The following is a 14,120-nucleotide window of genomic DNA, read 5'->3' on the forward strand; positions in this document are numbered from 1 at the left end:
TTAAAGGGAATGAAATGTAGCTTATCAATTATTTCTTTCATGAATCCCCATCACTTGTTTCTGTGATGATATTTTGTTGATTGGTTTGCTGTGTGGCACATGGGAACTTAATTCCCCAACCAGGGTTGAACTCACAGCCCTTGCACTGGAGGCACAGTGTTTGTAAAATTTTAGCTTTTTTATTTTGTGTTGAGGTATAGCAAATTAACACTATTGTGGCAGTTTTCAGGTGAACAGTGAAGGGACTCAGCCATACATATACACGTATCCACTCTCCCCCAAACTTCCATCAGTACTGCCACATAATACTAAGCAGAGTTCCCTGTGTTATACGGTACATCCTTGTTGCTTATCCATTTTAAATATAGCAGTGTGTACATGTCCATCAGAAATCCCCTAACTATCCCTGTCCCACATCCTTCCCCAGCGGCAACCATAAATTTGTTCTCTGAAACTGTAAGTTTTTCTATTTTGTAGTTAAATTCATTTGTATCATCTCTTCTTAAATTATACATCTAAGATATGTCATATAATATTTCTCCTCCTCTGTCTGTCTCACTTCAGTCAGTATGATGATCTCTAGGTCCATCATGTTGCAGATTGGCAGTTGCCACAAGAGGGGGTTGGAGGATGGATGAAATGGGTATAAATGACCAAATAGCATAAACATTCACAACTTTCACTTACAAAATAAAGAAGCCCTAGTGTTCTTGCCTGGAGAATCCCAGGGACAGGGGAGCCTGGTGGGCTGCTGTCTATGGGGTTGCACAGAGTCGGACACAACTGAAGCGATATAGCAGCAGCAGCAGCAGCAGCAGGGATATAATGTACAGCATGGTGACTGTAGTTAATTGTTGTTGTTAAGTCGCCAAGTGGTTTCCTACTCTCTGCAACCCCATGGATTGTAGCTTGCCAGCCTCCTCTGTCTTTGGAATTTTCCATGCAAGAATACTGGATTGAGTTGCCGTGTCCTCCTCTAGGGCATCTTCCCGACCCAGCAATTGAACCCGCATCTCCTGCGTCTACAGGCAGATTCTTTACCACTGCGCCACCAGGGAAGTGCATAGTTAATAATACTGTCTTGTATAATTGAAAGTTCATGAGAGAATATATATGTTTTTAAAGCGAGCTATAGTTGTTGTGGGCTTCCCTGGTGGCTCAGATGGCAAAGAATCTGCCTGCAATGTAGGAGACCTGGGTTTGATCACTTAGTCAGGAAGATCCCCTGGAGAAGGGAATGGTTACCCACTCCAGTGGGTAATTCTTACTTGGAGAATTCCATCGATAGAGGAGCCTGGCCGGCTACTGTCCTTAGGGTCAAAAAGAGTTGAACAAGACTGAGAAACTAACACTTTCACTTTATTATCATAGTTGATGTACAATATTTTATGTTTCAGGGACACAACAAAGTGATTCACAATTTATAAATGTGATGTTCCATTTATAGTTATTATAAAATATCGGTATATCCCCTTTGTTTTGCAGTATATTCTTGTAGCTTATCTATTTTATACATATTAGTTTGCACCTCTTAATCTTCTATCCCTGCCCTTACCCTCCCCCTTGCTGCTCTCCCCTGGTAACCACTGCTAGCTTGTTCTCTGTATCTGTCAGTCTGCTTCATCTGTGTTTTATTTTTTAATTCTCCATATAAATGGTATTCTACAGCATTTGTCTTCCTCTGTCTCACCTATTTCACTTAACATAATGCCTTCCAATCAATCCATGTTCTTGAAAATGGCAAAAGTTCATTCTTTTTTATGACTGAGTAATATTCCATTGTGTGTGTGTGGATCTTTTCAAATTAGTGGGTTTTTTTTTTTTTTTTTTCATTTGTAGCAGTAATTTAAAGTAAGTTGAGCGCCAAAGAACTGATGCTTTTGAACTGTGTTGTTGGAGAAGACTCTTGAGAGTCCCTTGGACTACAAGGAGATCCAACCAGTCCATTCTAAAGGAGATCAGCCCTGGGATTTCTTTGGAAGGAGTGATGCTAAAGCAGAAACTCCAATACTTTGGCCACCTCATGTGAAGAGTTGATTCATTGGAAAAGACTCTGAATCTGGGAGGGATTGGGGGCAGGAGGAGAAGGGGAGGACAGAGGATGAGATGGCTGGATGGCATCACCGACTCGATGGATTTGAGTTTGAGTGAACTTTGGGAGTTGGTGATGGAGAGGGAGGCCTGGCGTGCTGCAATTCATGGGGTCGCAAAGAGTTGGACATGACTGAGCGACTGAACTGAACTGAAAGTTTATTCAAGCTTTAATGCAGGTTATTCTGACTTTAAGGTAGCATCACATGGCATACTTCTGAGTACATTTCTGAAAAATTCTTTTGTACTTATTTCTGTTTTATACATCTATGCAGCCTCTGGCACTGGGGAGGCTATCATCTGGGTTCTGATCACATAGCAGTGAACAAATGGATACCGGAAATTTAGAAATCATGAAAGCAAGAGACCACAGTGATCTTAGAGTAGCAAACCGAGTGTTGCCATTAGTGTTCATGTCTGGATGATAAATTCTGTTGCAAATGCACCCTTAGGTAGTATGAACAGGTAGTCTTTAGGGAAATGAATTGTCACAGAGAATACACTGCCTCAATATGGTCTGCCATTCTTTTTCGTAACTGTGATTTGCCCATGAAATGTATCATCCCCAACTGGACCTGTAGAATATTGTGCTAGAGGGTCACTGGCCACATCACTAAGTTCCTTATTAATCCATTTCAGCACCACAGTCTGTGCTTTTTGTCTGACTCCTCACTGTCTCAGTGTGCTCAAAGGTCCAGCCAAAATTCCTGATTATCTGGTGGCTGGGAAGGACTATCTCTTCATCTCACACTGGCTCTGCCAGTCACAGGTGGCTTCTTAATAAACACGGAGGTTGGACTGGAGTGGGGTCACTGGCAGAGAGTAGATGAGGCTGGAAGGGAAGGGGAGACGAGCAGTGGAAACCCTTAGACTCAGGCAAGCATCGAGTACCTGATGGAGACCATCCAAATTAGTGGGTTCTTTTTTTTTTTTTTTTTTTTCTGATATACACCCTGGAGTGGGAATGCTGGGTCATGTGTTAGTTATGTTTTTAGATTTTGAGGATCCTCCTTACTGTTATCCATGGTGGCTGCACCAATTGACATTCCCACCAACAGTGTACAGATCTTGTCCACATGCTCACCAACATTTGTTACTTCTGTTCCTTTTGGATGATAGCCCTTCTGATAGGCATAAGATAATAACTCATTGTGGTTTAAATTTGCATTCATATGACGATTAACAATGATGTTGAACATCTTTTCATGTGCCTCTTACCAGCTGTATGTCTTCTTTAGAAAAATGTGTATTTAAGTCTTCTGCCCATCTTTTACTTGATTTTCTTTTTTTTTTTTACTCTTCTAATTTTATTTATTTTTTTAATTTTATTTTGTTTTTAAACTTTACATAATTGTATTAGTTTTGCCAAATATCAAAATGAATCTGCCACACGTATACATGCATTCCCCATCCTGAACCCTCCTCCCTCCTCCCTCCCCATACCATCCCCCTGGGTCGTCCCAGTGCACTAGCCCCAAGCATCCAGTATCGTGCATCGAACCTGGACTGGCATCTCGTTTCATACATGATATTTTACATGTTTCAGTGCCATTCTCCCAAATCTTCCCACCCTTTCCCTCTCCCATAGAGTCCATAAGACTGTTCTATACATCAGTGTCTCTTTTGCTGTCTCGTACACAGGGTTATTGTTACCATCTTTCTAAATTCCATATATATGCGTTATTATACTGTATTGGTGTTTTTCCTTCTGGCTTACTTCACTCTGTTTTAAACTGTTATATCAACTGTTTATATATTTTGGATATTAACTCCTTATTTGCTCCTATGATAGCAAATATTTTCTACCATATACTAGGTTGGCTTTTCCTATTGTTGATAGTTTCCTTTGCTGTGCAAAAGCTTTTAACTTTAATTTGCTTTTATTTCCCTAGTTTTAGGAGACAGATCCAAAAAACTATTGTTATGATTTATGTCAAAGGGTGTTCTGCTCATATTATCTTCTAAGAGTTTTATGGTTTCCACTCTTATAGCTAGGTCTTTAGTCCCTTTTCAGTTTACTTTTGTATATAGTGTTAGAGAATATACTGATCTCATTCTTTCAGAGCTACATGTCAAAGAATGAGATTAGAGCGTACATACAATTTGGTAATGTCAGAAAATTAAATGTGCTTTTACATTTGAGCCAGTAATTCAGTGTTTTCAGAAATTAACTCTGAAGAGACATGCACAACCATATGAAAATATGTAAATGCCTATGCACATGTTAATTGAGGGAACATGATATATCCACAGAGTGGAGTACTACAAAGCTATAAAAAGGAATGAGTACAATTTTGTAAACTAATATGGAGTGCTTCCATGATAGATATAGATATATAAAAGAACGTGGGAGTTTGGGGCTAATGTCGATGATACCAAGGGCAGTGCCTTCCCATTCTGCTATGAAGAGGCTTTGACAGCTGAAGAAGACAGAGCCAGAGCCAGAGCTGCAGCCAGGGCTCCTATGGTGCCAGGGCCAGTGCACTTTCCAGAGCATGTCCAAATTTCCTCCCACCCCTAGTGAAGTCTGAGCAGATACTTCACATTACATTTCAAGAAAGCAGGCAATCTTCCCAGTAGCGGAGGGCCACGTTGGGTAGAAATTCAGCATATAACGTATTTGTGTTCCTATACAATATGCACAAATTGGAGGTTTTTCTTTTCTCTGTTTTTAAATGTTGTTCCCTTTAATTAAAGATGTGTTTAGCTTCAGAGTCCAAGTATACTAATGGCACAGCTCCCACATGTACTACAGCTTATCAAGTTGAAAAATAAGAAATTTCGTATTACATAGCACAGACTGAAATTCTTGAATCATTTCTTGTTATTCAGAAAAAGATAACATGATATTGGAATATGGAATTTTTGGGAAAATGGAAATTTTTCCACACTGAAGTCTGTGTCATTATCAAATACAGAAAAAAATCTTAAGAGGTATTCACTTTTTCACTTGTTTTATGTGTTTTAGTCTTTCTTTGTAAAATTGAAGTTTATTTACCTGGATTGGCTTCACTTATTTAAGAATGTGGGAGAAGTGAAATCCCAGTAAAATTGCTTTCTTGCACACTTGCACTGTAATTGTTCAAATACCAATTTGGCATCTGCTCTTTGGAAGGCTTCTGGGTGGTTTTGGGGATGCTAAGAAAAATAAACTCAAGCCCTTCTTATAGAATTCTAGAGTCTAAGAGCAGCATTCATATAAAGTAGCTGGTGAACTGAGATCTAGGGGCCCAATAAAAATGAGGTGTAAGGAGGTGAGGGGATTGAGGGCTTCCTCATGAGGAGTCTAGTGTAAATACACTGAGGCAAGGCACTTGGAGACTTTAGGACAATAAAAGTCTGGAAGTGGAAGGTAGTTTTAAGTTAGGCTACAGGGCAAACCCACCAGGGAGGCTGTGGAAACACTGAATAGGGGTCAGACCCTCAGATGGCGGGTCTCAAAGTTGAGAGACTTAAGCCTGGAATGGAAAACTACCCTGAACAATTGCTTTGGAATTATGGGGCTTCCCAGGTGGCTCAGTGGTAGAGAACCCGCCTGCCAATGCAGGAGACAGGGGTTCAATCCCTGGGTCAGGAAGCTGCCCCTGGAGGAGGAAATGGCTACCCAATCCAGTATTCTTGCCTGGAGAATCCCATGGACAGAACGATCTGTTCAGTTCATGGGGTAGAAAAGGGTCTGACATGACCGAGTGACTAAACAGCAACACGAGTAGACCAGAGAGAAATCCCCCCTGGGGAGGGGATGGAATGTGCCCTGTGCTCCTGTCCCAGTGCCCGTGAACACAGTGCACAACCTAGATGTCTCATGCACATCATCTCCAAGGAGATTCTGTGAAATAAAAGTAGTAGTAGAATGAAACCAGAAACTCAAAAGCTAGTGGGCTGACACTCTTTTCTGTGAGTCATGGAAACAGAGCTCATTTTATTGAAAGGGCATTCCATTCAGCGTTTTTGGCTCTGTTGATAATTCCACCAAAGTCTGTGAGGTGAGTCTATTTTATCTACTTTATCTATTTATCTATTTTATCTATTTATCTATTTTATCTATTTTATCACCATCACCTATTTTAGGTGATGGTGAAATTGATGAAGATAGGGGCTTATTTTATTTAGTTACTTATTTATTTGGCTATGCTTGGTCTTATCTTTGGCACGAAGGATCCTTGATCTTCCTTGCAGCCTGCGAGTTCTTTAGTTGCAGCATGAGGAATGTTTCAGTTGTGGCATATAGGATCTTTAGTTGTGGCTTGTGAACTATTACTTGTGGCGAAGCTGTTGTCTGTGGGACCTAGTCCTCTGATCAGCAGTGGAACCCAGGCCTCCTGCATTGGGAGTGCAGAGTCTTAACCCCTGGACCACTAAGGAAGTCTCTAGGAGTTGTTCAGATGAAAGAGCAGCCGGGAAGGAAGACAGAATTAGTCTCAGAATCAAATTTAGATTCTTTGAATTTCTTTCAGTTAAAAAAGTACCCCCACACTCAAAATACGATCTAGTAGTGGAAATGAAAGATTCTTTCTAAACAGCATTTTGGACTGATTTGGTGTTTCATGTCCAAGAATGCCACAGATTCTCTGACATCTCCTGGATTTAAAAGATTCCTCAGGGTCGGTGGTATCCTCCAGGATGAAACTAATCATACTCATAGTAAAAACATATATTGTGTAAAGTTTCAGTGTGGTCCAGGCCGTGTGCCAGGTGCTTTAGCTACATGTCACTAGCCCTACAAAAGCCACTTCACCTGAGGCTCCCCAAATTTGGGGATGGACCCAAGTCCTCACAACTGATAAGAGACAGAGCTGGGACTAGAGCACTGGTCTGATTTGTCCACAGCATGTACCCTTCCACTTGTCCCGGCCTGAGGTGCTCATGAGTCAATTAATTCACTGTCTTCTAGCACTCAAACATGTATCTTGAGTGACAGAAAGAAGGACTCTGTGGCGAAAACACTGGGATGGAATACATAGCTAATGCAATACAAACACCAAAATAATTAAGAGCTGTGATAAAGGAGAGAAGGGGGTAATGGTCAGTTAGCCTATGATCACCTGCATGTGCAAATTCAAACACCCTCAAGGTATTGAGGGCTTACAAGATTATCTGGCACTATCCTTCTATGTAGAAAGTAATTTTATTTGTTTTAATTAAAAATAGTTATTTCTATTTATTTTTTGACTGCTCTGGGTCTTAGTTGTGACACTCGGAATCTTTGTTGCCACATGCAGGCTCTTTAGTTGTGGAATGTGAGATTTTAGTTGTGGCACGTAAACTCTTAGTTGTTGGATGTGAGATTTTTAGTTGTGGCATGTGGGATCAAGTTACATGACTAGGAATCAAACCAAGGACCCCTGCATTGGGAGCGCATAACCACTGGACCAACAGGGAGGTGCCGAGAATAAATATTTTAGAACTAACCCTAAATCTGGTGACTCATACGGTACCGAATGCGCCTGCAATGCGGGAGACCTGGGTTCGATCTCTGGGTTGGGCACAATCCCTGGTGGAGGGCATGTAACACACTTCAGTATTCTTGCCTGGAGAATCTGCATGGACAGAGGAGCCTGGTGAGCTACAGTACATGGGGTCACAAAGAGTGAGACATGACTGAGTGATTAAGCACACACCCTAAATCTGGGTGAAGAGCAGGAATATATCACCTCTATCTCTTTGACATCATAACATCTGTCCTGAGTTCCTTAATTTCTGCTGCATTTTCCTAATCTTATATCACTTCTGGGACTGAGACCCATTTTCTCCAAGATTTGCTAGAGGGTAACTGCTCACTGTTTGTAGGAATATGCATTCCCCAGGAAGCCTTTAATTGAGGGACAGAAGCTGATATGGGAACCTCCATGAAGGAGGACTAAGGAGACAATCACCCCTGAATATAGTGGTCACCCAAAGACTAAGAGGAATCTTAGATCAGTAGAAGGAGCAGTCCCAGGCTGTGGTAGATGTAGTGAGGCTGCTAAGCAAGAGGAATCAGAAGGACTCAGATTGCATCCCCACTGTCTATTCTCAGAGGCCCTGATGGACTAGGATCACCTGAATATCATCCTGACTTCCAACTTGGAATTCTCAGGAGACTAGGACTGTGATGTAAGACAAGAAGCTTCATAAAACAGAGAGTGGAGTTACAGGATTCATCATGTGTCAATGTGAGGACCTGAAAGTGGACTCACAGTAGCACACCCTATAAAAGGAGGCCCTGGAAAATCACTGATGCTGTGGTCCCCAGGAAGCTCTGGGCACAGATGTCAGGTTGATTTCTACCTCGAAAGTCTTAGCGAGGTGAGACCTCTGTCTAATATAGTCAGCTGCAGTTTCGCAGAGCGAGGGACCTGAATCCAAAGAGGACTTCACATGCAATGCTGAGTGTTACTGAGGACCCCTGCAGAGGGAGCCACTCATTCAACCTGTGTGATCTTAGTGAGGGCTGAGTCTCCTCTAGCCAGATCAGAACCCAGATCTGTAGATCGGAGTGTCTTGACCATAACCAGACTTAAGGTGAGGACCATCAGTGCTAGTGAGAGGATCTCTCCCCCAACGAAGGAGGCTCACAGAGTGGCAACCCACCTGACAAGCAGAGATGCTCAGAGCAGAGCTGGCCTCCCACCACTAGGGACTTGGGAAGGCGAGGGCGCTGTTTGGGAGCTGGAAGACACGAGTTCATAGGAGCAGGCATCTTGGGCTCCGATACACTGCACAAGGAGGACCCAAGGACGGATGAATATTGAGCTACTTGGGTTTCCGTAGCATACTGCCCCTGCCGTCATCCCTGGGAGATCCCACGTAGGACCTTACGCAGCTCCCTCCACTTCCGCTTTGAAAGCGAGCGGTTCAACTGGTAGCCACGGCAACCGTATGGCAGAGACTTAGTGTCCAGTACTCGTCTGGAACCAAGGTGAGGACCTGAATGTAGCTGAAGGGACTTTCCCAACCCTCCCAGTAATAAAAGTGACCCATCCACATCCCACCCCTTTGATATGGCTCTTATGAGTCCCTCAGAGCTATTGGCCGAATGTGTTTAGAGTGTCGAAAGCTATGGCATTGGTCTGCAGGGGTAGGTCCGGATTCTACCCTCGGAGGAGCTCTAGGACCTAGATGAGGGCCCTGAGGGTTGATGAGCAGACTTCGACACCGCCAAGGGGACCACACTGAACGGCCCCCATGTACTGGGCTCTAGGAGGCCCCGGGTAGAGCTGGCCAACTGTGGTGCCCCCTGGTGTCCACTGGAGGTGGTTTTGGGGAAGTGAGAGCCCTGCTGTAATGGAATAGATCTAGTTCAACAAAAGGGACCTAGTCCACAACAGTATTAATGGCTGTGATGCTGAGTGAGGATGGGGGCTCCTCCCATAAGAAATAGAGTCACAGAAAGTGCCAGTCCTATTTTGAGGGCTGGGAGAATTGGGTGTTTTGACATGACACTTCCTGGGACATCTCAGGGAAGTGAGAGACCAGGTCAGTGGGGGCAGCCTCAGGTTGGCAAGGGAGGGTTTCAGGTGTCCTGGTGGATGGTGAGAACCTTGGGGGCTGTGGATGTTCCACACCACGTTATTCGGACCACATCTCCCTGTCGTCATCCCTGGGAGACCTCAAGGATAATGTCGGTCCCCAGTACGGGCTAATGGGGAAGTAAGGGTCTTGGTCTGAATGGAGTGGTCAGCAGAGGGAGAAACCTTAGACCCTGTCATGAGTCAAATGTAGAGCTTGGTTGCTTCTGTGTCCTGGCTATTGAAAATAATTCTGCAGTGAAGACAAGTACAAGTGTCTTTTTCCATTACCGTTTCCTCAGGGAATATGCCCACTAGTGGGATTGTTGGCTCATGTGGTAGTTTTATTCCTAGTTTTTTTAAGCAGAGTGAATTAATTCATAAAGTGGAAAGCCAATATCATATATTAATGCATATGTATGGAATCCAGAAAGATGGTACTGATGAACCTATTTGCAGGGCAGCCTGGAGATGCCGACATAGAGAATAGACTCGTGGACACAGTGGGGGAAGGAGAGGGAGGGGCAGATTGAGAGAGTAACATTGAAAACGTACACATTACCATATGGAAAATAGATAACCAGTGGGAATTAGTTTTATGACCAGGGAGCTCAAAGCCAGTGCTCTGACAGCTTAAGAGGGGTTTGACGTGGGAGGGAGTTTCAAAATGGAGGAGACATAGCTATATCTATGGCTGATTCATATTGATTTGTGGCAGAAACTGGTACACTATTATAAATTAATATTGTAAAAAATAAATTTATTTTCAAAAAGACATATAGGAGAAACCAGAAGCAAAAAAATATTTTAGCCCTTGAATTGGGATCTTGTGAGGGTCCACAGGGATATCAACCTGCCTGCACCAGATTTTGTTCTCAGGAGACCGTGTTTGGTGAGATAAGGTCATCTTCACTTCCTGATTTTGGGACACGGAGTCATTGGCTTTTACTATCAAGCAGTCTTTACTTCAGGAGAAAGTTGAGCTTCTCTACCAGGAGCCCAATTGAGGAACCTGAGTGAGGACTCAGTGCATCCATCCCACCCTCGGATTTCAGCCCAGGAAATCTCAGGGAAGGGCTGTGAGGCTGAGCACCTTCTTTGTTGCTTTATACGAAGTCTACAGGAGGGGAAATGTCTAGTCTGAAGGTGCAGACACCAGTCTGCAAATGGATAATGGTGCCCAACGTTTTAAGGAGCCAAGGTAAGGACCTTGAATGATGATCCCAGTGAACTCAGGATAGAAAAGACCCTAATGAGCTCTCAGCACTGGATATCTATCTCCTGGCAGGGAGGTCGACTGAGGCATCCCTTCCCTTACCTCTGGATCATGGGGAGGTCTAAAGTGTCTACATCAGAGTAGCAGAGGGAAGGGTGCCAAGGCTCCACCAGGACTTGACGTGATAATACTGAAGTAGAACTTAGAAAACCCCAGTGCTGGCACCTGAGTAAATCCAAAGCAGGGCTGAGAGGACGCAGAGAAAAAGTTAGGCCACTATTCTTCCTCTGGGATTCTCAGGGGCCAGGCTGAGCAGGAAAACAGGAGCCTTGTGGGTTCCTAGAGCAGTGTGCTCAAGGACACCTGCAGAGGCGGCCTTTGATTAAGCCAAGGTAGAGTCTCCCTGTTTTAAGGTGCTCATGTCACCTCATTCTCCATCCTCCAGGTGCCCCCAATCACCTGTCTCTTGGCCCAGACTCCTGCCTGCGGTCCCTGCCCACAGCCATCATGCCCCGTGGGCAGAAGAGTAAGCACCGTGCTCGTGAGAAACGTCGCCAGACCCAAACTGAGACCCAGGGTCTTCATGATCAGGCTACCACCTCTGGGGGAGAAGAGACCACCTCCTCCTCCCTTCCTGATTCAGAGAGTGCTCCCTCAAGCTCGTCTGCTGCTGGTACCCCGAAGGGGCCTCAGGGAGCCCACGGCACCACCAGTGCTGCTGCAGGTGCTATACGCAAAAGATCTGGTGTCAGTGGCGCAGCACGCTCAAGATCTGGAGTAGGTGCTGAGGGCCAAGTTCAGGAAGGTGAAAATTCCTCCCAGGCCTCAGCTGCTGCTGTGAGCTCTCACACAGATATTCTGACCAGGAAGGCAGAGCTATTGGTGCCGTACATGCTGTATAAGTATAAGATGAGGGAGCTCATTAAGAGGTCCGAAATTTTGAAGGAAATCAATAGAAGGTACAAGGAACAATACCCTGAGATCCTTAGAAGGGCCTCCGAGCACATGGAGATGGTGTTTGGCCTGGTGCTGAAGGAAGTCAGGCCCAACGGTCACTGCTATACCCTGGTGAGCAACCTAGATCTCAGCGACAGTGAGTCTATGAGAGGTGACTGGGGGCTGCCGAAGAATGGTCTTCTGATGCCTCTGCTGGGTGTCATCTACCTGAATGGCAACCACGCCCCTGAGGAGAAGATCTGGAAGTTCCTGAATATGCTGGGCATCTATGATGGAAGAAGTCACTTCATCTTTGGAGAGCCCAGGAAGCTCATCACAGAAGATCTGGTGCGGGATGAGTACCTGGAGTACCGCCAGGTGCCCGGCAGCGATCCCCCTCGCTATGAGTTCCTCTGGGGTCCTAAAGCGCTCACAGAAACGAGCAAGACGAAAGTCCTGCAGTTTTTGGCCAAGGTCAAGGATTCAGTCCATCCTGCCTTCCTGCTGCAATATGAGGAGGCTTGGAGAGAGGAAGTAGAGACCACCGGAGCCAGAAGTGAAGCCAGGGCTGGCACTTCTGCCTCAACCAGGCCTGGCACTGCCGCCTCAGCCGCTGCTGGCCCTTCTGCTTTGGCCAGGCCTGGCACTGCTGCCTCAGCCGCTGCTTGCTCTTCTGCCTCAACCAGGCCTGGCACTGCTGCCTCAACCAGTGCTGGCCCTTCTGCTTTGGCCACTGCACGCCCCAGGGCCACATCCAGCCGCTCATCTCGCCCCTAGTGTGATCTGAAGCCTGTTGTTCACTTTGTGGCTGGACAAGCCGGTCAACCTGTGTTCCTGGTATGCATCAATAACTTGTTGACTTTATTTCCCCCAATTTTCAGTTATTAAAATTTTTCAACAGAAAAGTCATTTAGATTCATGATATAAGTATATGAATAACATGGGTCACACACACTTTGCTGTTTGTCAAATTTAGGAGTAAGAATTTTGTGTTCTCAAATAAATATTGTAAATCCTCACATCACTTTTGTGATCCAGGATGAGAATAACATCACTTTAGGATGAGACTGTCCTTAGAGATGTGAAAGACGCCACGCTAATAGAGGCTCAGAACATTGATACATTGTTAGGGAGATAGCTGAAATTTCTTCAGTTTTTGGATGGCTTTACTCTATGTTTAGTCTCCCTTTTTGTAAATGTAAAAGACACATACTTGCCTCTGCTTATGGTTTATGGTTTTCAAGAATGTTTGAGATATAAATTATAGCAAATGATTTATTCATGGCTCTTCTTTTACACAAATATTGAGAATCTGCTCTTAAGAAGTCTTCATGCTTGTACTGGTGATGTTTAGTCAAAAAAAGTCCTAACCTCTGTCCACTCATTATAGTTTCTCAGAGATGCTGTCATTCTATGGAAGAGGCTGAGATACTCTCTACTTCAGGAAGAACAAGAAAGAAGCGGGCAAAGAGGGCTTGGAGAGAACATATTACTTTGGTTTCATTCCTAAGCGGAATTTTGGCTGATTTCGAAGGTTGGGTCTTTTTTTTCCCCCACTTGGAACACTGCATAGTTTCTGACATCTCATATATTGAAAAAAAATCCAGCTGATGTAGCATCTGAGGTCAAGATAGTCATAGTAATAACTGCTATTGCTCCTAATGTCTCAATAGAGACAGACGCCATGACATAAGCTTTCCATAAATACTTATATACCACCAATCTGACACGAAAGGGCTTATCAAACTTACTTCACAGGGGAGAGCCCAAGACTCATAGAGTTTGGTCTTATGCTGAAATACATAAGGCTGGTAAATGACAACTGGCAATAGACTCCTGCTCTACACTACTTTACCCACTCCAGTGTTCTTGCCTGGAGAATCCTAGGGACGGGGAAGCCTTGTGGACTCCCGTCTATGGGGTCGCACAGAGTCGGACATGACTGAAGCAACTTAGCAGCAGCAGCAGGCTTAGCCTATTAGCCTTAGCATAGCCTCACTTATTCTTTAGGCTTCTCAGAGACCTAAGAAACTTGGTCTCAGCGCAGAGTTCTGAGGTTGGTAAAGAGAATCAATCTTGTAGAAATGGTGATTACCCTGAATGAGGGTGATGGAAAGACCCATCCAGAACAGAAGGATCCTGTTAAGACCCGTCCTCATTGGCAAGCCCATGAAGTCCAGAACTATCTGGGCTGCTGTGGTTAACACTCTCAACTCAGGTCCTGGGGAGGCGGGGACATTGGGAATCTGCAGAGAATAGAGCCCCAGGAAGGGTGCAGAGTCAAAGTGAGGACCCAGAGTGTGGACATGAAGCCCCTCAATCCACAGCCGACAGGGCTACACTTAGTCCCTCCTCTCCAGTTAGCCCTGGGAGGCATAGGGAAGTGC

General features: G+C 44.6%; 1 protein-coding gene across 1 annotated transcript; it reads left to right on the plus strand.

The window, feature by feature from the left end:
* The first annotated feature begins 11,248 nt into the window (after positions 1–11,248).
* LOC113887609 (melanoma-associated antigen B2-like) lies at positions 11,249–12,638 on the plus strand. Its single transcript, XM_027534792.1, has one exon. The coding sequence runs from the start codon at positions 11,305–11,307 to the stop codon at positions 12,508–12,510; it is 1,206 nt and encodes a 401-aa protein (XP_027390593.1). The 5' UTR covers positions 11,249–11,304; the 3' UTR covers positions 12,511–12,638.
* The last annotated feature ends 1,482 nt before the right edge of the window (positions 12,639–14,120 follow it).

Source organism: Bos indicus x Bos taurus, chromosome X (assembly GCF_003369695.1).
Source record: "Bos indicus x Bos taurus breed Angus x Brahman F1 hybrid chromosome X, Bos_hybrid_MaternalHap_v2.0, whole genome shotgun sequence".
Taxonomy (NCBI): domain Eukaryota; kingdom Metazoa; phylum Chordata; class Mammalia; order Artiodactyla; family Bovidae; genus Bos; species Bos indicus x Bos taurus.